The 24,594-nt window shown below is 38.6% G+C and overlaps 2 protein-coding genes, 1 long non-coding RNA gene and 1 pseudogene across 4 annotated transcripts; all 4 read left to right on the top strand.

Moving 5' to 3' along the window:
• Positions 1-1,375: 1,375 nt before the first annotated feature.
• On the top strand, positions 1,376-9,468 carry LOC146363200 (uncharacterized). The gene is made up of 4 exons (XM_084918965.1): positions 1,376-1,386; positions 3,603-3,712; positions 8,420-8,554; positions 9,220-9,468. The coding sequence occupies exons 1-4, from the start codon at positions 1,376-1,378 to the stop codon at positions 9,438-9,440; spliced, it is 477 nt and encodes a 158-aa protein (XP_084775091.1). The 3' UTR covers positions 9,441-9,468.
• Positions 9,469-14,726: 5,258 nt separating this feature from the next.
• Positions 14,727-16,705, top strand: LOC146363199 (uncharacterized; annotated as a pseudogene). Its single transcript, XR_014799202.1, has 4 exons — positions 14,727-15,610; positions 15,751-15,979; positions 16,193-16,358; positions 16,695-16,705. The product of XR_014799202.1 is annotated as an uncharacterized LOC146363199 (transcript).
• LOC146363198 (uncharacterized) lies at positions 16,704-17,373 on the top strand. Its single transcript, XR_014799260.1, has 3 exons — positions 16,704-16,874; positions 17,123-17,230; positions 17,323-17,373. It is a non-coding gene; the product is annotated as an uncharacterized LOC146363198 (long non-coding RNA).
• Positions 17,374-18,551: 1,178 nt separating this feature from the next.
• On the top strand, positions 18,552-21,372 carry LOC146363197 (uncharacterized). Its single transcript, XM_084919758.1, has 7 exons — positions 18,552-18,635; positions 18,753-18,821; positions 18,910-19,004; positions 19,349-19,475; positions 20,428-20,545; positions 20,784-20,860; positions 20,953-21,372. Exons 1-7 carry the CDS (start codon positions 18,564-18,566, stop codon positions 21,100-21,102), a joined length of 708 nt encoding a protein of 235 aa, XP_084775884.1. The 5' UTR covers positions 18,552-18,563; the 3' UTR covers positions 21,103-21,372.
• The last annotated feature ends 3,222 nt before the right edge of the window (positions 21,373-24,594 follow it).

The raw sequence follows: 24,594 nt of genomic DNA, 5'->3' as shown, positions 1-24,594 counted from the left end.
GTACATTTGCTTACAAAAAGTCTGTGACTAAGAACCATAGAGATGTCAAGGATTTGAAATATGGATGCCACCAAGGATTTTCAAGAGCATAGCAGGTAGAGGTTTAAGCACTCAATAGCAAAAATGTTGTTTTCCACTTACTTGTGTTTTGAATTATCACTGTTGCACCTATATCATAAAGTCTACTGGACATGTGAAACAAGGCCACTGAAGTACATACAAGTACATATAAGAAAAGTATGGTATTATGAGTGGGAATTGAACCTATACCTTCACCTGGGATGCAAAAGTGTATTTGAATTAGTTTGATGGAAAGAACTCGTCAAGCTGGTCCAAAGTCACTCCAGTTGTTGACTCCAATTCCTTTAACTACTTCTGATTATATATGACTTGGAGTTCACTTGAAAACAAACCAAACTACAGAGAAAAGCTACAAGTTTACAAACTCATCAACTGATTCAAACCAGAGTAGTGAACTACAGGTCTAAAAACACCCTAAGAGTCTTGTACTGCTGCTGAGCTGATACACTGAAATAGAATATGATTTTGAATTTCATCTTGTGATTTCTTGATGTTCCATACATACATACACATGAGTGCTCACGAGCTTTCTGCCATAATGGATGTGATAAATAATTTGGTTGATAGGGAATAATGTGTATTTTCTGACTGGTTGGCAGTCTTTGCTGGAATTTTCTGCCTCTTGCTGAGTAAAATCAGTTGCAATGAAGGTGCTGTACCAAAAGCCTCTTAATGATTATTTTGGTTATCACCAGATGTCCACGATTGCCTAAAATTTTTCTTGTTTCTTTGGAAATACTGACTGACTCGTAGCCGAGTGGCAATAAAACATGTGAAGAAAGAAAATGAAGAAAAAAAGAAAAAAAAATTAAACTAACCACTAAGAAAGATCAACTTGAATGGACAGCGCGGTCTTCACCAGATTATTGTAGCAGACACAAGAACTACACTCCCTTGAGGATGAAACCCTGAAAGGTGTGAGGTTTGAAACCATTGTAGCTTTTCAAAATCAGCTGCCTTTTAGCTAATAAAGAGTCCATCCTTGAGCCAGGTATCTTTGTGTACTCGACCATCCTATGATTTGTAGAGCTGGATGGATGTAACTGGAGGGGTATACATGCAATATATGTCTTAATAGGGTTGAATGTTAACCCTAATCCTGACTGTTTCCAGCCTCTGGTCTAGAGTATGAGAAGTAAATGAATTGGTGTCTTCTGTTAAAATTTAGTGACATTTTGGCAGAGGAGATCATCCTAGATAGCTCAACAGCATGCATCTTAGGGATGCATGTTTGAATCCATGCTTGGTGACCAAGCCTGTGAACAATGATGGAAAAACCTAAAGGAAATGAAACATGGCTTTCAGGTACAATAATAATAAGAATCCTAAAACATAGTTTTAGCTCAGGGTCATGGTTGGGTAAATGGAGTATCATAGAGGGGCAGAGGTTCATCAGCAAAATCTGCAATTGTGGTGAAAATTGTAAAAACTTTGAATATCTCATCATCTAGAAAGTACAGCTCTTAAAAGTCTATCTGTGGGCTGCGCTGATCGTGACGAGATCGGGAGATGATGCAACTACTGTAATTATGTGGCAGCTCTATATCATGAGAATGAAAGGAGTGCACTGGGCATTGTTCTTTATAAAACCAAATGCATTATAGGAAAATGATGATACTGGTTTTAAATATTTCCCAGTTTGCAAAGGTTCAAACACAGTGAGACTCCAGTGATCTTTTTCTCTCTCTTTTGTGTGTGTTCCTTTTTCAATAGGCTTCATCCTTTTCAAACAGATCTCAGTTGGCTGCGAGGTAATATATTGGCAGATGAATAGAAATCAGTGTCAACATTAATCTATTGTCTGCATTCAGACAATATTCCGACGTTATTGTTTGTATTCAGGACCTGATGATACGCCTTTCCACACATAAGCAGCTGAGCAGAGTTAAGAACCTCATCTGAAACCATCGCCAGCGCTCATCTGGAAACTTGTTTTTGGTCTTTTTATCTGCAATTTCTCAATAAAACACTCAACTGTGTAAAAGCAAGATGAAAAATCTTCTGTGCATCTGTGCAGCACTGATGGCCCTGTTTGCTACAGGTAAGATGGACCAGATGCTGGTGCAATTGTACATTTTTAGTCTTTTTAAGAATATAAAAATGTCTTCACCAAAAACTGTTTTGAGCACAAATTTACTTTCACAAGTGGTCACATCTTTGAACGTCTCAGGTTACAAACAATTTTATCACACTTTTAATTAAAATTAGCAACATTTCAGCATAAGTGTTATGAAACAGTAAAACGGTCCTAGTTTCAAATCCACTGTCAGCTCTTCCTGTGTGGAGCTTCTCTCTGTGTGATCCACAACCCAGAGACCAGCAGTTTGTGGGGTTAGTTACTGATTCTATCTTGGCTACTGGTGTGAGTATGAGTATGAACGTTGTCAGTGTTTACTCTGTGACAGACTGGCCACCTGTCCAGTGTGTACCCTGCGCTGCAAATCTGCAGTGTTGGAATATCAAATGTTGCTCAATGTAATTTTAAAGTGCTTTTACTTAAATATTTGCATGTTTCACTAATTTTTTAATTTATTTTTTTTATGTATTTATTTATTTGTTTATTCATTAATTTAATCTGGATATTTCAAAGCTAAAAAAAAACAACAATCTCATGACTCTCCAGCTTTTTCTTATGACCCACCTATGACACATATACATAAACTTTGATATGTAGTTTTAACAATAAAATGCAATAAAATGATTTAAAAAATCTAATAAAATAACCTGTAAAAAAGAAAAGTACTTTTGCTTTTAATACTACAAACTACAGTCACACATGTCCAAACACTGGTCAGTAACCCCTGGCAACCAGCGGTTGCTTGGAGAAATTGTGTATTTCACAGGTGGCTGGCAAGTGCTTCCTGGAAGGCTAGTGGAAGTCAGATAAACAGATTGTATAACAGTGGATTTGAATGTGTGAGTTAAATTTACGCTGTAGTTTCATCACCTCCCAATCACGTCATGATCAGCTTAGCCACACACACACAGATTTCACAAGGTGCAGCTTTTATTTTCAAGACACTTTTCACAGTTTTGGCATCTTCCATGCTGTGGGTGTCCACAGTAGTCTACTCACGAATAGAGCAACCGCAAGATCTTGCACTGCATACCTCTTTGCAGCTGACCTCACCTGCTGACCGACAGCAACCACTTGCCAACCCATTCTGTTTCTTTTCCCTAGCAACCAGTGGTTGTCAGGGAGTTACCAACCAAATTAAAAATATTTGCAATCAGTGATGGCTTTTTGATTTTTTAAATTTAAATCAGTGTCATTAAATATCTACCATTAAACATGTTTTGTCTTGTAAATGTTTTTATCACATAATTTTTGTGTGTTTTGTGTAAGTGCATGATCCCACATGCACTTATCCAGCATATATAACTATTAGAAAAACAATTACTTAACACAATCAGGAAACTGAATGAGTTATCTGATTTATGTTTGATAACTTTTCCAGTAACTTGTGGTCATAACTTCCTGAACAGTTTCTTGAAATTTCTCTTCCTCCTTGGTTCACAAGCAAATCTCTGACTTGTAACACATGCACAGCGGGTTTTGGACCTAACTGCTTGTTCAGCTCCACTGAGAGCTGCAACAACACCCAGTTCAGTTGCTACACGGGAAAAGTGGGTGAGTAACACGAATCAGCAGGTTGATTCTGTGAATTCTGACCTGGAATAAAAGGACTTGAAGAATTCTGTCTGCACATCAAACACATTGCCACAGGTACATTCCAGAGTTAAGAAGCTTGGAAAGAAAAGCATCTGAGAAGCTTCTTCAGTTCTGAACTGAACTGAAGAAGCTTCTCGGATGAGAGGTGAAACCTTAACTTCCAGAGTTAAGGTAAAGGCATGATGCCTGGTGTTAACATAGACTGTATATAAAAGATGGTCAACGCCACCTGGAAATCACCCAATATCCTCTTTGATTCCAAACAGGGATCATAATTTATAAACTGCCTGCTGTATTCGCTATGATTTGAAATTATCACCAAATTTACCTATATATTTATTGTAATAAAAGTCTATTAAATTATATTTCAAACATACAATATATATGCAGGACTTGGGTTTTTGTTTATTAAAATCATAAATGGTTTGTGTATATATGTGTGTGTATATTGTGTATACACATTAGATGCCAAACGTGAGTTGTATCCTTTTTTAAGATTCAACATTTTAGAAGTTTATTGTCATATACACCGCAAAACAAAAATGGTTACGCTGAGCAATGAAATGCTTACTTTGCATGTTCCCTTCACACAAATAAATAAACAACTAACTAAAATAAATAAATAAATGAACTTATCTCTAAGCATAGAAAAATAATAAATAAATAATGACGAGTGGCATTTAATGGCAATAAACTGAATCTAATCTAATCTAAAGACAGAAAATATTTCAAATAAACTGTGAGCTGTGTGGTGGAAGTCAAAGCAATAATCTAAAAATAGATTATAAAATGTAATGAATTAAGACTTTTAAAGGTGAAACCTCATTTTCAGTCCATTTTCTGAAGGTTTGCTTCCATCTGCTGGTCAGTTTTTAGTTTCTTGCTCAGTGAAGCAAGTTTTAGTTTCAGCCTAAGTGGAGTAAAAGCATGAAGAAAACAGTGAAGAAAGTGTGTTACTGCAGAGAAGAAGGATGTTCATGTTTCACAGCTGGTCATACCTGCTTTGCTAGCTAACAGGAGCAGCAGTAACCATGTTTTTGTGTCTTACTCATGGCTACATTTGTTTATTTCATGCAGTACAGTGCATCTGTATCAACGTGGGTGAGGTAAACTGGGTGTGTAAAAATAACGAATTCATTACTAATCAAATATTCCATGAAATAGGTGTTTCTATCGAAATGTCTATAATTAATTAAGGATATTTTATTTTGTATGGATTTTGGTGCTCCTTGTTAAAGCACTGACAATCTCTGTATCACAATCAAAAAGTTCCTATTTAGTTCTTTTTTGAACAACCAGGACAAAAGTTATTTTGGATCATTTCTATCTGGATTACACCTGTTTGAACAACCGGGTCAAGAGGTTACATGCAGGGTACGGGTTAAGTTAAGGTTAACTTAGGAGTGTGGTTGTGAGGCTGCACATAGCCACGTCTGCGTGATGTAAAAATATGAAGAGAATCCACAGGTAGTGGGAGAAATTCACCTTTAGAAGAAATGCTTTAAGAAGTCAGGTGAAGAAAACAGGATGTTTTGGTTGAAGAAATTATTAAAAACATGAGGTAGACGTTTGAGTCCTCTGTTAAACCAACTGTAAGTACTGCTTTTAAATAAAATTGTTATTTGCCCCTTCGTTAGGTTTAGACAACACAACCTGGTAAGCTTTACCACAAAATGTGGCTTGAATTCAACTCAGTTCAATTCAGTTTTATTTATATAGCCGAAAATCACAACAGTCACCTCAGGGCATTGTAAGACAAACATCCTACAACACAAGTTTGGGTTCTAATAAACCATATCACAACATTAGCAGACCAGCAAATAACAAAACAGAGAGCCAGTCATAGAGATCTGATTTCAGAAACAAATCTGACCTCCATCTTTAGACTTCTTTAGGCAAAAACAATAGGGACATGAGTGAGGACACTGGGTTTTTGTGCATCTGCAGTGACAGTGTTACTTACCTGTAGCTTTCTCCTACTGAGTTGTTAATTGTTTCCTAGACCTGTGTAAAGCTGTGGAGCGTGAAAAACCTGTACTGGAAGCACAGATCAGGGTGTGGCTGGCACGAAGAATAATTACTTCATCCTGTACGTCTGACAACCCCATCAAAAATTGCGGTTTGCATGAAACCTTGAGTCATTCCAGAAGATGTTCTGACTGGTTGTGAAACAAGCAGTTTGGATTTAGTTACACAACGCTTAAATGTGCCACACCAACAACAGCAGAGTGTCCCACAAAGATTAAAGTCTGCTCCAGGCTGTGTTGTTACCTCCACCTTCAGCTACAGCCTTCCAATACTGCAGTGTTCACAGTTTAATGGAACAAGACTGTGGCGGTGTGAAGTAGCATAACTTAAGCAGCAAGGAAGGTGATAAGTAAATAGCATTAGCAGACAATTGAAGTTCTTTTTAAGCATATTTTATTGCTAGCATCTCCCTTTTACCATAAAACAATCAAAAAGGCATGCAAAAATCCCACTGGCTTTATACAAGACTTTGCCCACACCTGACCTCGTTAGTCCCTACCATTGAAACAAAATAGGTCAAACCAAATAATACAATTCTAAACAAAGAACAGGAATAAAGTCATGCATGAAACTGACAAACTCATTTACTCAACTAAATAGTTTGTAAAGTAAAACACTGCATACAATATAACTCAAAAGGCTACTTTAAAGAAAACAAACAATACTATACAAAATGAAAAACCCTCCATTTGGTTACACCCAGTGATGCAATCATTGACCTCATGACCCTATATAAACAGGAAGTAGTGGGCGGCCCTTCCCATACACCTGTTTCACATATAGGACCTGAATACACAACATGGACACCATGGTAAGTATAACCAAAGCAACATAAAGAAACATAATTTACCAGACGTGCCTGTAAACAGAAGAAAATTCAGATGATCTGATGGTTAGTAGTGTTTGCTTTAAAACACATGCATGGATGTAAAGAATGTAACTACTGCTACCACAAACAAAACCCGGGATATTGTGTGTTAAGAGAAGTTACACCAGCAATGTCTAAATTAAAGCATTATGGCTGACTGTAAAATAACAGAACACAAAATAACAATATATGCAAGTGACAATTGGCAAATTAATTCCGTTCTAGCCACTTTGTCACAGGCGGTGCAGAATAACTGGTGCTTTATTTCAAGTCCTATGCATCATCGCCAGACTTTGCTTTCAGTATGGGAGGCATGTCAGGGGGATTCAGGAGATCCTGACAGTGTTTTTTCTACCACCTGAAGTCAGCAGCACATCACCCCCATTGCACACAGTGTGAAAGAGTATCGCTTCCTCCTGAGTCACCTGATGGTTTGCCAAAATCAATTTGAGGCCAACTGAAAGTCTTGCTCCATGTCCTAGTCAAACTCCTCCCACACCTGAGTTTTTCCTTCTGACTCTGCCAGAGCTGTGCTCTGGTAACCGTGAGCTGCCTCCAGAGTCCCACAGGTTAACCAAGCCTGACAGCTTGACAGGCTCAGGCACTACCTCCATGACCGGCACCAATAACTTTGAAGCTGCAGTACTATTATGCAGAACATAGCTCAAACAAGCCCACCAGAACCTAAGGTCCCTTCGACAGGTGATGAACCGACAAGAAGGTGAACCCATGTAGCTGTTATGGGGCCCACAGGCTAAAGCCAGGCCAACAGACACTTGCCCTCTATCCCCTACCCCGAGATTAACTTGGAGTGGGACCCATGGGTGTTTTCTCAATAGTTTATTGTCAGGACCAATTTGCCTTAGGAGACCCTACCAGGGGTAAATTAGCCTGACAACAAACCTCCTGAAATCACTGGAACGCACAAAGCCCTCTCACACGATAAGGCGGTGATTCACTGAGATTTTGTCTCAAAACCTTTGTTTTTTCTTACATACACCTCCAATATCTTACAATTTCAAGGTAATTGGTGGCTGTAGCTCAGGTGGCAGAGCAGGTCAGCCACTAATCAGAAGGTGGTTTGATCCCAGGCTGCCTTCTGGCTGCATGCCAAATCTTGTTGGGCAAGACACTAGTCCCATGTTTGCCTACTGGTGGTGGTCAGAGGGTCTGGTGGCACCAGTGTCTGGCAGCCTTGCCTATGTCAGTGTGCCCCAGGGTGGTTGTGGCTACAATGTAGCTTGCCATCACCAGTGTGTGAATGACTGAATGTAGTGTAAAGCGCTTTGGGGTCCTTGGGGACTAAGTAAAGCGCTATACAAATGCATTTTAATTGTTCATAATTTCTTACTTTTATTTGAGCCTAAATATTTCACAATGAAAACATTAAATAAGGTTGCAGCTGCTCTCATGTCACTAGAGGTCACCAAGCAGGTTTAAGGCATCATCGGCTTTCTGAGCCACCGTAAAGTGGATTTATGTTTCCAGCTGCACTCAAGCCGGCAATTTTTCACATGCCAAACAAATATAAAAAGCACCACACTAAGAAGCAAATATATAAGTTAAAATACAAAAATGCTGAAAGATTAAAACAGTGGTTACTATCCAGCAATCTGCAACCATTTTTTCTGATTGTCTTTATTTAAATGTATCCAAAAGGGCAAATTATTCAGAATCTCAGCACAACCTTACACAACTTAGACTTCAGTGGAATAAAGTAGAATCTGAGAATAATCTGTAAAAATCATGCTTGTTTTTCCTCTTTTTAGACTTTGACATCAGTAAGTGGATGACTTTACAAAATCAGGGCTGCGTGTCTTCGTCTCTCTGCAACCAAACAGAAAAAGGATCCCTGCTGGGAATCACCTACACCCTCACTAGGAACTGCTGCACCACCGACCAATGTAATGGAGCTTCATCTGCCCACCTTCCTTGATTAAATTGATTCCTTAATTAAAAAGGTCCTCATCATTCCTCAACGAGGAAACATGTCTTCTAATCATTTAAGACTAAAAACACAAAATAAAAATGTAATAATTAAATAACAAACAAGTAATAATAATAATCATTTCTTATACAGAACTTTTTAAACAAAGTTATAAAAGCGCTTTAAAGAAAGACATTTTAAAAATAAAATCACAGAAAAGGTTGGGCTTTTAAAAAAAAAAAAACTATAAAAACAAAACGAAGAACACAAAATAAAAATGAAAAATAATTATTAAAAAGTCTTTTTGTTAAAGAAAAATTTAAGAAGAGACTTTAAAAATGATAAAGTAGTTGAATTCTTAGATTGCACAAAGACAACATAGGTTTAAAAACTACTCCATTATGGCATTCTGAATGAAGCCACTTAACATTATGGGTCTATTTTGCTCTCAGTTGTCTGATCTTTTACTTAACTGTATTTCTTTCATTGTGGAATTTTTACTTGTAAAATACAATTTTTTTGTGATGTATTTTTTATTTGTTTTTGGGGAAATGCTTCCTCCACTATTAACAGAGGCAAACAGATGAAACTGTGGACTGACTGAAACCTGATCCCTCTGCTGTTTTTTCCCCCACTTCACAGCACAATGCCTGACCTGTCGTCAGTGTCCCATTGGCATCTTTGGAACATGCTTCCTATCAAAAGATGTCACTTTACTAATACAAATCAGAGCTGCTTCAGAGGAGATGCACGTAAGGAAACTTTTTTTTTCCTCTATTGTGAAGATATTCAGACAGAGAAAGCTCAAAACTGAGGAAACACATGAGAAAAAACAGAAATACTTTCAGTCTTTGTTCGAATGACAAAGGTTGATTGAACAAAATTAAATATTTCAGGTGAAATTATTACATTAAAAATTTAGGGTTGCCTGTCAAATACTAAAGCTCAGTACAAAACAGAGATACATCTTTGGGTGTGCAGCAGCTCCATGTTAAAAAAAAAACAAAAAACCTTTAGCCAAAGAAAATTTTAGTCAGATCAGAAAACTTGACATCGTATGGAAGCTTGTTTCCACCACTGAATAAACTGAATAAATTATTGCTATCAAAAAGGCACAAAAATTGGAGTAATTATCTTTACATTTTAACAAAATTACTTGAAATTTTGAGATAATGAGCCGAAATTCTGACTTAAGCGTGGCATGAAATGTTTTTTGTTTTTTCTGTGGTGGAAACAAACGTCCATACCAGGAACTATTTGAAAATATTTTCACAGTTACCATTTCAAGAGGCAGATGTCATAGTCACTTGCCAATAAGTATTTAAATGCCTCCAAGCAATTTATGCATTCCTTTTGTTCACACCCAGAGTTCATACCGCCTGAAAGGAACTGGAAGATTGGCAGTTTCCATCCCCTGGCTCCTTTAGTCACAATGTATACTTGAGCTAAACACTTAACTCCAAGTTGTCCCCGATGTATCCATCGGAATTTGAGTGTGTAAATGTTTGATGTGCTTAGATACAACTTTGGTAAGACTCAAAACTAAAGGGACCTTGATGATAACATGACAAACCTTAACTAAAATAACACAAGAATTTAACATATTCATATATAACCTAAGAAATAAAAAATACAATATAAAATCCTGGGTCACTGATTCAGCCCCCTGACAAAATGCTACCATGGGCAGTCTGAACCTTTGAAACAGTCTACATTAATTAAACAAACTAGGTTCCCTTTAAAGTTATAAGGTTTGCAGGCTGTGGACAACCCGTTCTCACTCCCGACTGGTAAAATACTGACGATTTGTCACGTCCTTTAACTTCTCATGCTGACGCTAAAGGTACCCTTCCACGTTTTACTGGTGTCAAGCCAGCCTCCAATTCGAGACTTGCAGTCAAGCCAGCCTCCAGTTTGTTTTACGTTCCCTGTGTATTCAAAGTATTACGGGAATGGATGTGGAAAACGGATTTCAAAATAAAAGCCAACTTCGAGTGAATTAACAGATATGTTAAGAACATAATAACATAGAATTTAGGCTTTTTTTTTTTTTTTTTTTTTTACAAACTCTAATGAATGATCTATATGACACAGCCTTGTACCCTAATTGTGCCCTGTCACTATCAAGGCCATCTTATTTTGGATTTCAAAGTAAAAGCCCTGTGAATCTTCATTTTTGAACTACTCTTTCAATGACTTCATAATGCTCTTAAAAGCAAAAGTCGTATTTCCAAATACTATTTGAACTTTGTATCAACACTTTCCAACCACAGTCTTTTTCACAGTAATACCATATCAATATCAAGTCAGTCTGATTTTGCCTTTCATAGTAATGGCCCTTTGAAATTGCCGATATTTGACTTAATCTTCTAACGATTCAAAATGCTCTAAAATGAAAAATTCTTGTTTCCACAGGGTAAGTCCACTTTAGATCAACAGTATACAGCCCCACAGTGATACCATATCAATATCAAGTCATTCTGATTTGGCCTTCCAAAATAAAAGACTTTTCAAATTGTCCATAATTGACCTACCTTTCAGTGATTTCAAAATGCTCTAAAATGGAAAATTCCTGTTTCCACAGGGTAATTCCACCTTAGATCAACAGTATACAAGCGCACAGTGATACCATATCAATATCAAGTCATTCTGATTTTGCTTTCAAAGATAAAAGCCCTTTCAAATTGTCCATAATTGACCTAACTTTCAGTGATTTCAAAATGCTCTAAAATGGAAAATTCTTGTTTCCACAGGGTAATTCCACTTCAGAACAACAGTATACAGCCCCACAGTGATACCATATCAATATCAAGTCATTCTGATTTGGCCTTCCAAAATAAAGGCATTTTCAAACTGCCCATGTCTGACTTGCTCCCGGAACAATTTCAAAATGCTCCAAAATGGAAAATTCCTGTTTCCACAGGGTAATTCCACTCCAGATCAACAGTATACAGCCGCACAGTGATACCATATAAATATCAAGTCATTCTGATTTTGCTTTCAAAAATAAAAGCCCTTTCAAATTGTCCATAATTGACCTACCTGTCAGTGATTTCAAAATGCTCTAAAAAGAATAATTTTGGTTTCCACAGGGTAATTCCACCTTAGAATTATTCTGAAATGTTTTTTTATTCTTTCTGTTACTCACATGTATATTTTGATGTGCAATGGTGTTAGTTTGAATGACATCTCCAAGGCCCTTTAATTTATAATTGTCTTTTTTGTTTTTTCTTTTTACTTTGTTTGTCAAGTATTCACCACATTTAAAACCCACAAAAAAAAGACAATAGTTAACTTTAAAATTAGTACAGAGGTGGAGAATAAACTCAGCCGTGGTGTCTTTTGTCTTATGCAGTCAGAGAGATTATTGAATGTTTGGGTGGATGTATTTTCCTCTGTGGTGGGTTACGATGTGCGCCCACCACCCAAGGCTCCGTGGGGCTTGGTGGTGGTGCTAATGTAGGCCCCCGTCCGGATGGGCCTTTGTGGCTTCCAGGGGTGCCTACTTGGGTCAGCGGGGGACCTGGCCCCACGAGAGAGTACTTTGCCTTCACTTCCCTCCCCTCCTCATCCCCACTCCATCACACCACCACACATGCAGGGCTTTGGCGTACAGTTGTTTCACTGAGGTGGGTGTGAGACATTCCTGCTGTGTCCCCTTCCGACCACCTGTACCTCAATTTTATTCCACAATCTATACATCAACATCACTTGTGCTGGGCATGCTGAATGGCGTCCAAGGGATGGTCTGTGTATTCAACCTCTCCTAAGTTGCCGGTGCCCACGTCTCAATTTTAAATACATGTAGATGGTAATGTTTCTCGGCAGGGGCCGTGCTGACACCAATAGTTATTATCTACTGTTACTTATACTTATCTAGGTTGTGGATGTGATACTTGCTGTTGTGTACTGTGTTATATTTTTGCTTGTTTTCTTTTCCGTTTTTTTCTTCCAGTAGGTAATCCAATGGAATTTACTGTCTTGTGTCACCGTCCCACATCCCCTCTGTTTTTTCCCGTCTTTTGAACGTCTCTTGTCTAAGTCTTAATATTTCCTATCAACCAATTATGTGTATTCCTTTGATAATAACTGCAAATTTAAATTTTACAATAAAATGATTGAATAAATAGAGATATTTTAAAATTTCAATCAAGTGGAGCAATATTGCAAAGCCATAATGGTCCACTTGAAAAAAACAAAATCTGTTGGAGAGCCTATACCGCCCACTACTGGACATGCGAGCTTTGAGTGTCTGACTCTGTGACATTTCAAAAACTAGAGGTGAAAACATGTCATTTTGAACATAAAAGTCTTGTGCAGAAAAAATGCCGAAGAAGGAGAAGGGGTGAGTTCGTTTTTTAAGTATAAACTTTAAATATTAACTTTTAAAATTTGCTAACAAAGTAGTTCATCTCCAATTACATGTAATTGAGTAATCAAGTCTTGTAGCCTAGCCTAAGATATTAGCTAGTTTATTTCTGATTGTAAAAATGTCTTTTTTCTTATGTGTAACACTTAAAATTACATTTATTTCACCATATTATTACTGGGGGTTTTTTCGATAACAGGCTTCGCTATGAGCAAAAACAAAAAAAGATTTGCGCACAGGACTCAGGCAAAGTTGTAGCATACGGCAGAAATTAATTAACACGTGTTCTATAACAGGCACATCTGTTGCTAACAGGCAATGGCTTTTTAACATCAAGTGCTGCACATTTTCTTCAGGGGCATTGTATTTCACAAAAACATGTTCAAATAGTACTTGAATAGAAACAAAGTTGATAGTTTTGTAGTGGCACAGATTTAAAATTGTTCTCAATTCATTGAGAATATTATACATATTCTTTATAAAATGTTATGATTTCATATTCATCAATGATATAAATGACAATGTAATGTTATCTTTTTTACACTTAGAGTCTACCGCTTCTGCTTATTTGGGGTATGTATTTTTTTCTTCTTTTCTTTCATATACATTTTCCACGAAAAATAAAACTGAAAATGCTATATCTTCTGTTTTAGAACAAAAAGAAAACGATTACAATCAATGAAATTATTGAAACTGTGGAACAGCTGAAAAAACATGGCATGCAACTGGAGGACCATGCACTTCATAAAGAAGGCCCCTGGGGTCGAGTTTGCCTGACACTTGGTATTCAGAATAATAAAAATAACCGCTACAGAATTTGTGATGCATTTCGTCAGGTTAGTTCTTTTCACTTAATTTTTAAAAAAATATATTGTATTAAATTATTTAGTTAAAATCAAATTTATTAAAAATGTATGCCTGTTCTCTACAGAACTTGTCTATACCAGTCAAAGGGGATTCAGATAATGGACAAAAGCCACCAGAGCAGGTTCCATAAATAAAATTCTATGTGTTTGATATCAAATATGTTGGTATACCAAATTTTAGTCAATGTGTTACTGTTGAAATTATCCCTAAACTTAATATTGTTACGGGTAATGTCATTTTCAACAGGAAGAACTATCAGCTGCCGCTTCTCTGTCACCGGACATCTCCTCGCAGGAGGATGGACAGCTGTCTCCTGAGCAGGTCAGTCATTAAAAATGCTTTCAAATAAGTTATGATTGTTGCTAGGATCATTGTTTAAATGACCACTTTATATTACATAAAAAATATTTTTAAAAACACAATATACAATTAAATAAAGAATTTTATCAAATGTTGTAACATAGAATGAAATTTATATTTCATGACACTTCTCAACATGAATTTTTGCTATATATTCTGACATTAGAAACACTGGTTGTTAATATACTTAAAATACACAAGTATTTCAAGTATATTTACTGATATTATAGTAGTTATGTAACATGGACAAAATGTTTTCTCACAAAATAAATTTTTCCTCTTTTTTAGCCTAACAGCAACTCATCTGATGATGGATTCATAAGAATCAGGGTCCCACTTGAAACGAATTTTTTTTTCTTGAAAAGGAAAGAATGGACTAATATAAAAAATAACAGATCCCAAAGAGGATACAAGGGACTACAGTGGACAAATCTGATTTCAGACGGAATACGGACAGTGTTTCCATATTGTTCCTTTGCCTTCAAAAGGCACAGAGTCAAGGCTTTGGACTCAGTAAGAAAGGGCCCTTTCTTCTGGTGTCTGGGTTAATGCAGTTTCGAGGATTGTCCAGTCGCTGTCACTGTCACTGTAGATAATGAAGACGATCTAAAGGCAAAAGTCAATTTTCAAGGTCTCGAGTGTGTGCACAACCACTATGAACTAAGAAGAAGACCTGTAAGAGCTCATAAGAGAGATAAAATTGGCCATGAATTGGAAAAACAATTACCTAGAGCCATGTATCTGGAAACAATGAGCAAAATGGATGATGATGTTGTGCAATCGGGGTGTAGAGATGAAGTTCCAACTCCTCAAGTGTTGAGAAACATAGCCTTGGAAATCCGAAAGAAAAGTCGTCTTCATCATAATGAGATTATGAGTCTCCAGTTAATGGTGGCAAACAAGAAGAACAACCCAGAGGATGTATTGCAGAAAGTGATGTTACATCCAAAAGGTGTTTTTTTATGGTCTTCCAGGAGCATTGAGATTTTCCAGAGCCGCTGTCGGGAGGACATACTTTATTTGGATGCTACAGGAAGTATCATGAAAAAAAGAAAGGGTTCGCCTCCTTTCTATGTTTACGAACTTGTAGTAAGAAATCCACGGAAAACATCCTCTCCCCTACCAGTGGCTACATATTTAACATGTGACCATACCACTGCCTCAGTCACATATTTTTTGGAAGCATTTCTGACTGATGTTGCAAGGGCCTTTGGGCACAAAGCCATACGTTCACCTTTAATGCTTATATGTGATGGATCTATGGTCCTAATGCAAGCTATCTGTTTAGCTTTTGCAAAAAAAAAATCTCTCTGACACAATAAATCATTATTATAACATCGCTTCGGGGAAAGGAAACAAGGAAGACTTCGAGGTTCCAATTCTTCACAGATGCCTTAGTCATGTTATGAAGAATGCCAAGGAGATCTGTAAAAAGTAGTAAGTGTAGTCCTTTTAATACAGTATTCACTTGTTTGTTTTTTTATTGTGACATGTGACATGGCATTTCATTCTTCAATTTGGGAAAACATTATTACTGTTTTGGAAACACTTAAAGACAATTTCTTCTTTAACTGCAGTGCACCAAAGAACTACCATCTTGCAATGCACACTGTTGGAGTCTTCACTACTGCAACTTCCTTAAAAGACCTCACTGACATGGTTCAAAGTGCTGCAGTTGTTTTTGGGAGTCCGTGTAGTGGTGAGAATGTTGAAAAACATTTTCACAACCTTCAGTTGTTGATGCAGAAAGCAAATGTTGATGTTGATGGCAATGACAGAAACTCAAAAGCTGATGAGGACCTGAAGGTAAACTGAAGTCAATTTTTATTAAAACTAAAGGCTAAACTTTTGCCTCTTATATATCTTTTTAAATACTTTGGAATAGCATAATAATCACAAGTCACAAGTAATTTTATATGTTTTATACAACATAATGTTGGGTTTTTAGATTATAGATATGAAAGATGAGTGCACACAATGTTCAAATCACATAATTATTCTGTTTTGTCTGTTGGCTAGGGAGTCAAGGGAAACAACCTCTTTGGGAGACATTTTAAGAAGCTCATTTCCAACACATCATTGGAGATGGATGGTGAGGCAAACCCTTACTACAGCAAGGGGCTCATGGAGCACATCAGCAAATATCTTCTTCCTTTTTCTGGATTATGGTCTGCAATAATGTTAGGTAAGCCATTTTAAAGTAGACAAGTAATTAGTTTATAAAATGAAATTACACACATCAATATTATTCTAATCTTCAAAATCCAAAGGTGACCTTGGAAGACATGGCACTGGGAAAATGTATGAGCAGTACCACAACAAATACAATGCCTTAAGAAAGATCAAGAGACAAGTAAGACACATGATTTTTAGTATATATACATATTTGTGTGGTGTGATTGAGAAACGGCGGGTCCAGAGGAGTCATCTGTATTGCAGATCATACAACATTGCACACAACAACAATTTGTATCTTTAAAAAAAAAATCACATTTAATGATTTCTTAATTTGATTTTTCAGAATATTACTGAGAATAATAAAACGCAGGGGATAATGGAGAAGAGCCAGTGGGATCTGAAACATATCCATCTACGTTCGGGAAGGCTCACCAGGCTGGATGACTTTGTTGTCCAGTATCAAATCAGTCACACAGCGCTGCTGAAGGAGTACGAAGACTCAAAAAGAATGCTTCAAAGAAAGGTTTGCAAAATGACTGGCTGATGTCCATCAATGCTTTGCCGTTTCAAAATGGAACATTAAAAAAAAGTCTTCTTGATGTGGTGGGATATTGAGGTGCCCCACATTGTGATTTTATAGCTTGGTTGCACCTGTGTGTCTTACTGGACATTTTTGTGTGTTTTGCTTTATTGTAAATTAAGGAAAATGTTGTCACAGCATTTCACTTGTAATTCCTAAACAATGTTCAATGACTCATATTTTTGGTTCAGAAATTTAGAGTGGACGAAGAAAAATGGAAGGAACGTCGCCAAAAAAAGAAGGGGAGATATGTAACAGTACTCCGCAAGCCATTTCCTTTCAGGAGATCTTCAAAGACGGTATAAAATGTTGCGCAAATTTATCGTTCATATATAAAGACCAATATTTTGCATAACATTTTTTGTATTTCTTGTACACAATATTTATATAGGTTGCTTCCTCTATGGCCCCGAGTTCCCCTGTGCAGACTGGTAGAGTTGAGGATGTTACCTTGGAAACTCCAGAATTCCAGGTAGGATTGACAACTGCTAACATAAAGGATTCATCAAAGTAATAGTAATGCCTTCTTTTTCCATAGAAGATCCTTTCCATGACACAGTAATCAGTCATGGACACATGTATGAAGGGCAAATCTTATTTATTTACATGTTGATATTCATGTTCAACTCATTCGATGTGAATATCCAGGATTTTGGTTGACTAGTTGTAACCTTAACTTAAGTGGGAGGCACCAAAATTCAAAATGAATGCAGTGATTACATGGTAAATTTTGGGAATAACTAAATAAATAAATATGTTTTCCTCAGTAGAAACTGAATGGGAAAAAGCATTCGGGAACATAGTTAGAGTATGGGAAAATTAACTTTGCAAGTGTTGCCATTACAGCTTTGAGTTTATATAGTTACCAATGCTCAAGGGTGGCTGTAGCTCAGGTGGTAGAGCAGGTCATCTACTGATTTGAAGGTTGGTAGTTTGATTACTGGCTTCTCCTAGTCTGCATACCAAAAATCCAAGATACTAACCATAAATTGCTCTCCAGTGCATCCATCGATTGTGTGTGAATGTTACTTAGAACACACTTAGAAAAATCTGCTTGGGTGAATGCACAAGTTGTATAAATCGCTTTGAGTGCTCAGAAGAGTAGAAAAGCGCTTTATAAGAACCAGTTCATTTACCATTCAAGACATGGAGTGATACATTTTGAATGAATTTTCCAAAGACATATTGTTAATAACAGTCCATAAACCTTTGTTAGAAATAACAAAATCATGTTCAATAGCTGGTAAGATCGTATGTTAAGTGTGTTTTTCTTTAATGAGGAGGTCCTGTCTTTGTGGAAGAAAAGAGACACAGAGGTTGTGGTTTCTGTGCTTCCCTCAACAAACCATGGTACGTCCATAATTATCCGCCACAGTGATCTGCGAACCCTTCGACCACACCTGTGGCTAACAGGCGAGGTATATCAATGATTAATTTAAGCACTCATAACCACAATAATTCGACTGTGTAATGTAATTCAATTAAAAGGACATTATCATGTAATTATTTATCATTAACACAATTTAAAGTATATAAATTACATAGCTTTGTGTTTATGAAAATTCTTTACCTAGGTAATTGAAGGGCTGTTTCATTGTCTGGCAAAAAGAGGAGCAAAAGGGGATCTACATTATGAACCATTACACTGCGGGCTTGATTCTCTTTGGTGATCGGACACAGCTTTCTCGCCAAAGCTTGCGGAACGTAAGATGACTGTCCAATGTCCATATAATTATGTTCAAATACATTTAGAAAGAATTACTGATTGAATGCTAATAGAATTCCACAAACTGTAAGAAATACATAAATGTTTTCTGACAGGTAAACTTCGATCGGTACCAGGCCATTGTCACGTTTGTTAACATTAAAAATGTACACTGGAAGTTTCTGGTAAGCAACAAGATTATAACTTTAAAGTCTGTGTATTTTTTTAATGACGATATATTAATATTGTTTTAATGATTTATCTTTGCTACAGTTCATCAATGCAGTGAATCACACTGTTTATCTCCTTGATCCTGCCCCAAGTTCATCAGAGGAGGAAGACTCTAAACTCGCTGCACGTAAATTCAGGTATTTAGGCTTCAACACATTTTGTTATATGCAAATAGGCTTTACAAGTTAGTTTACTACAACTGCATTTTTGTAGAAGCTTTTTGTACCTGGCCCCACAATGCGTGTTTCTCTGTTGGCATCCTCTTGGCCAGGTCTCATTTGCAAAATAAATCAGTACGGTTAAATAAAAATTATCAGGTGAACAAATTATTAAGACAATAATTCTGATGGCAAAAGAGCCAAACGAGACAGGCCAAAAAATAAATAAATAAAATTCTCTTTAATTCTGTAAAATATCTTTTTTTTTAAATTAGGAAATATGACATATACCAAATTGTATTCTGCTTTGTAATAATGTGCAGTGATTACTTAAAAATGAGGAGAACCCGCCATGCAAAAACAGAATGGGTGGACATTAAATGGAAGGGAGGTGTCTTGACCCATCCAGTGCAGAAGGATGGCTTCAGCTGTGGAGTATTAGTGGTGATGGTAAGTGATGATAATATACATTTGTATATAATTTCTTACTTGTTTGCCATGCCATCATGCCATGGTCAGAAGAATATCCACATCCATAACAGTAGCTGTAATAGATATGAATACATCTAATTCTAAATTTCACAGTATACTGCACAAATTAAGTATATGGTTAATACTTTGGTGCCCTAAGTCATGCAGATTTTGTGACATACTCTTTTTAGGATTTGCAAATATTAAGGCTGCACAGCGATTGCAGATAGTACTTATACTTGTACTTTAAAGAGAGCAAGTCACAGTTGGGAATTATTTCCTGTGTCATAATGGTGCATTATCAGTAATCTCATTCTCTCACTGAGCACGCTCTGGTGAATGGCTAGCACATTATGATGCAGGTGGTATGTATTGTCCAGCATTGTGGTTAACTTGGAAAACATCCACATCTCTGACAGCACCTTACGAGACTGTAGGGCCACCCTGTGGACTCACTTTATTGAGTCTCTGTGGCACTAGCATAACACAGGTTGCGACTCTCCACAACATTTTTATAGAATATACTGAGTATTGCCCAACAGATGTTAAAAGAAGTCAGCTGCCCATACATTGGAAGCAGACTATAACTAATAACTAGTAACTAGAGATGTTCCCTATTTCAGTTATTCATCAGCTTAAAAGAATATACATGGCTCTGGCCCTTACTGTAGAGTGGAGTGTTGTTTTTAACCCTGTCCATTTTGTTCTCTATGTTTACAAGGTATATCACATAGTTATTCATCCACGATGTCCATTTCAACAACCCTGTACTGAGTGTTAGAAGTTACCTGGTGTTCATAAAGACTTAAATCTATTTATTGCTCTTTGTTTTTCATACTGTTTATGCAAGATTATAAACATCAGAAATTTTATATTGAGCAGAATTGTGGTTTTTTTTTTCACAATTAAAATTTTGAGTATTTCTCTGTAGATGGCACGGGCAGTGATGAAAGTATTTCCAGATTTTCCCGTCATGAAATTTAAAACATCAAAAGAGAAAATGGCAGAGGAAAGAAAATTGATGGCTGTGGAGATACTACAAGCATCAGGTTGGTTTGGGGGTGAATAAGAGAGAAAATGTGTGTGTGTGTATATATATGTATTTGAATGTATATATGTGCGTGTGTGTAGATTGAAATGTATTATTCTGTTAGTATTATTATAGTGCACAATGGCACTTTATGCTGTGGTCTAATCGATAGAAATTTTTAAGTACACAGTTTAACATATGCATGAATTGGCCTTCAAACGAATGTCTATCTAATGTGTTTTGATCCTGTATTTTAGTTTTTGACACTAACAGCAACTGTGCCATGTGTTCGCTGACCAAGCCACCTGGATCAGGACCTTCAATGATGAACTGGGTGAGTTGGAGGGTATTTGAATTTCTCAAAAATGTGTAAAAGTCTTTGAGTATAAATGGTTTTTTTTGCTTTGTCTGTTTGATTTTAAATAGATACAATGTGACACCTGTCAAAGATGGTACCATGAACAGTGCCTTGACATGACCAACAATGACTTTAAAAAAAGCAAAGGAAGAAGCGTGGAATTGTCTCCTGTGCTGTTAAACCACAGACTTGTTGGATGCTTGTGTCAAAATATTTGAAGACGTACTCTGTTGTCTCCACCAAAGTGATAATTTGAGCAACATAATACGGTGAAACGTTTTCATACATATTTCATTCACATTTCCATGATGTTGTCATTTACCTTTAAAGCACCTTTAATGTTATCATGACTGCACCTTTTGGAATTTACAATTTACTCTCCTTGTATTGAGCTGTTCCCTTTTTCTGGGTTTTGTTTTCCAAGATAAACAGATTTACCTATGTTACTTTTATGAAAATAGTTATATTTCATAACATTACAAATACAAAGAAAAGACTGTATCATTAATATGTAAAGACAAGAAATCCACTTCAGTAAATTTTAATAAATAAAATCAGAATGACTTGATATTGATATGGTATCACTGTGGGGCTGTATACTGTTGTTCTGAAGTGGAATTACCCTGTGGAAACAAGAATTTCTCATTTTAGAGCATTTTGAATCTGTTATGTATGGCTGTGTGCAGACAGGAATAGGACCCAAGGTGCAGACTCCGGAGACAGTCGTGAACTCAAAACAGCTTTAATATAGAACTCAAAATATAACATAACATAAACAAACCAAACAAGGAGCCAGAAACCAAAAAAAAAAAAAAAAAAAAAAAAAAAAAGTGCAAACACCGGAGCCCGGAAAGCAACATAACAAAACACAGGCTCACGACAGGCGCAGGCGGCCAGGAAAAACAGTTCACACAAAGGTCAGGGGGCCGGCCCAGAGGCTGACGGCACGATAGTCCAAACCCGGGCAGTTCAGGGGGGCGGCCCGGAGGCTGACGGCCCAAGAGCCCAGAAAACAGTTCAGGGGGCCGGCCGGGCGGGAGGCACCGGCGGTGACCGAGCAGGTCAGGAGGCCGTCCACGACGACGGCGTAGTTCAGGGGGCCGTCCACGACGGCAATGACGTCCAGTCATCGGCCTGGAAAGCGGCCGAAGACTGGACGGCAATGACGTCCAGTCATCGGCCTGGAAAGCGGCCGAACAGGACGAGCAAGCCGGACGGGACGTGCAGGACGAGACAGCATGGGGACCTCAGGTGCAAACAAAGCTAGACGGAGCAAGGCAGGACCAGACGCCGCTGAAGACCCGGAGGCTGGACCAGACGCCGCTGAAGACCCGGAGGCTGGACCAGGCGCCGCTGCAGAAGCTGGACCAGACGAGGCGGAAGCAGATGCTGCAGGTGGCGTGGATGTTGAGGTTGCAGGCGGTGGTGGTGGTGGCTGAATGGCCTCGCCAGAACCGTCAGCAGACACTGGGATGTGCTGGCTGGGTCCTCCCGGACCCCCAGCTGACGAGGCAAGAGGCTGAACGGGCCCCTCGGACCCTCCAGCGCAGACAGGTGGCTGAACGGGCCCCTCGGACCCTCCAGCGCAGACAGGTGGCTGAACGGGCCCCTCGGACCCTCCAGCGCAGACAGGTGGCTGAAGCGGCCCCTCGGACCCTCCAGCGCAGACAGGTGGCTGAAGCGGCCCCTCGGACCCTCCAGCGGGAACAGGTGGTGGAGTAAACGACTGAGGTGGTAACTGAGCAGGTGACTGAGCCGATAGGTGAGCTAAAGTCTGAGCTATGGAGAGAAGTTTACTATGTATCGACTGTTGTAAAGATTGTAGTAATGGTGGGTAAGGTGGTGGATTAGCAGTAAGCTGAGCTAGTTCCCCTGAGCCTCCAGAACCTGAAAAAAAACTGCTGGACGGGCTCACCTGAGCCTCCAGCGAGGTCAGAAACCGGTGCAGGTACCTGCCGGACACCAGCCACTCCCACCCGAGGAGAAGGTACGGGTGCTGGAGCTAACTGGTTCCCGGTCATCCTCACACTGGGAGCTGGGACAGGCACCGTCAATGGCTGGGCAGCTGCTGTCCCCACCCGAGGAGCTGGTACGGGTGCAGCGACAGGCAGAACCTCAGCCGGTCTGGACACCGGAGCAGGTACCAACTGGACCTCAGCCTCCCTCACCTGAAGCACAGGTACAGGGGAATGCTGGGCCCGAGCTGCCCTGGGAGCAGGAACACAACGGTGCGAAGGAGCAGGCTCAGCAAACACAGACTCCTCTAAAATGTTTTTTAGCTTCCTACCGCCACCACGTCTAACAGTCTTAACAGTTTTCACAGTCTCAGAATTTATAGTGTTCACATGATCATGCTCAGAGGGAGCAGAATGAAAACAGTCATTATAACTCACCATGGGGAGTGGCTCAGCAGAGACAGAGTGGCGACTGCGTGAGCGTCGCTTTCTCCGGGAAGTGGGAGGTGGCGAACTGGGCTGTGAATCCTCCAAAAGACCGGGCTGCGATGAGGAAGCAGAGAGTTTGTGAAGCTCAGAACGTGGCAGACCCAAAAACAGAGCGAAGGACTGCAGCAGAGTGAGTCTAACGTCTGGCGTCACGTAATCCTTCTTCCTCCGCCGCTTAACCCTCTTGTCGGACTGGTAATCCAGGGGTGAAGGCGGAGGTGTAGCGACTGGAGAAAATGAGCACGTGCTCAACCTGATTGCCCGAGGCATAGGCGCCGGCTCGGCCGTAGCCATGGCAGTTTGGAGGCTGCGGGGCCCCCAAAATATAACATAACTGGAAAAACTCAAAATCAACTTAAACCGGAGGACTGACAGAACACACAGCTAAGTAAACAGTAGCTCGTGACACAGACACAAAGAAACACAGGGCTTAAATACACAGAGGGAGCAATCAGGGAATGGGTAACAGGAGGGAAACACAGCTGGGGCAAATCAGAACTGACGAGACAAGGAGGCGTAAACTGAACACACTGAGATGAGACAGAGACCTTCAAAGTAAAACAGGAAACACAAAACACAGACTGAACAAAGACACAGACTCGCACGCACTGCAACAGAGGGAACAGAAACGTGGGACCAGGGCAGACACAGACACTGACTGGACACGGGGATATAGCAACTAAGGATACACAGAGACGCGAACTAGACAAGGGGAGACAGAGCGACTAGAGAAGACAGAGACATAAACCAAAAGACAGAACTCTAACAAAGAAACCAAAGACTAGAATTTATAAATAATAATAAACTCAAAAACCCTGGGTCAACGACCCAGGCATCCTAACAGAATTGTTAGAAGATTAAGTCAAATATCGGCAATTTCAAAGGGCCATTACTATGAAAGGCAAAATCAGACTGACTTGATATTGATATGGTATTACTGTGAAAAAGACTGTGGTTGGAAAGTGTTGATACAAAGTTCAAATAGTATTTGGAAATACGACTTTTGCTTTTAAGAGCATTATGAAGTCATTGAAAGAGTAGTTCAAAAATGAAGATTCACAGGGCTTTTACTTTGAAATCCAAAATAAGATGGCCTTGATAGTGACAGGGCACAATTAGGGTACAAGGCTGTGTCATATAGATCATTCATTAGAGTTTGTAAAAAAAAAAAAAAAAAAAAAAAAAAAGGAAAAGCCTAAATTATATGTTATTATGTTCTTAACATATCTGTTAATTCACTCGAAGTTGGCTTTTATTTTGAAATCC

Source organism: Perissodus microlepis, chromosome 22, assembly GCF_051167445.1.
Source record: "Perissodus microlepis isolate ML-2025 ecotype Zambia chromosome 22, ASM5116744v1, whole genome shotgun sequence".
Classification (NCBI taxonomy): Eukaryota; Metazoa; Chordata; class Actinopteri; order Cichliformes; family Cichlidae; genus Perissodus; species Perissodus microlepis.
Note: the sequence above shows the minus strand (reverse complement) of the source record. Positions and strands in the feature narration are given on the sequence as shown.

What these genes read in the sequence shown, in the direction of transcription:
- LOC146363200 (XM_084918965.1), top strand. An exon ending in TTGCTACACGGGAAAAGTGG is followed by an intron (nt 3,713 to 8,419) that starts GTGAGTAACACG and finishes TCCTCTTTTTAG; the next exon opens with ACTTTGACATCAGTAAGTGG. An exon ending in CTGCTGCACCACCGACCAAT is followed by an intron (nt 8,555 to 9,219) that starts GTAATGGAGCTT and finishes CCCACTTCACAG; the next exon opens with CACAATGCCTGACCTGTCGT.
- LOC146363197 (XM_084919758.1), top strand. Translation starts at nt 18,564, where the DNA reads ATGAACCATTACACTGCGGGCTTGATTCTCTTTGGTGATCGGACACAG. An exon ending in ATGTACACTGGAAGTTTCTG is followed by an intron (nt 18,822 to 18,909) that starts GTAAGCAACAAG and finishes TCTTTGCTACAG; the next exon opens with TTCATCAATGCAGTGAATCA. An exon ending in GGAGATACTACAAGCATCAG is followed by an intron (nt 20,546 to 20,783) that starts GTTGGTTTGGGG and finishes CCTGTATTTTAG; the next exon opens with TTTTTGACACTAACAGCAAC.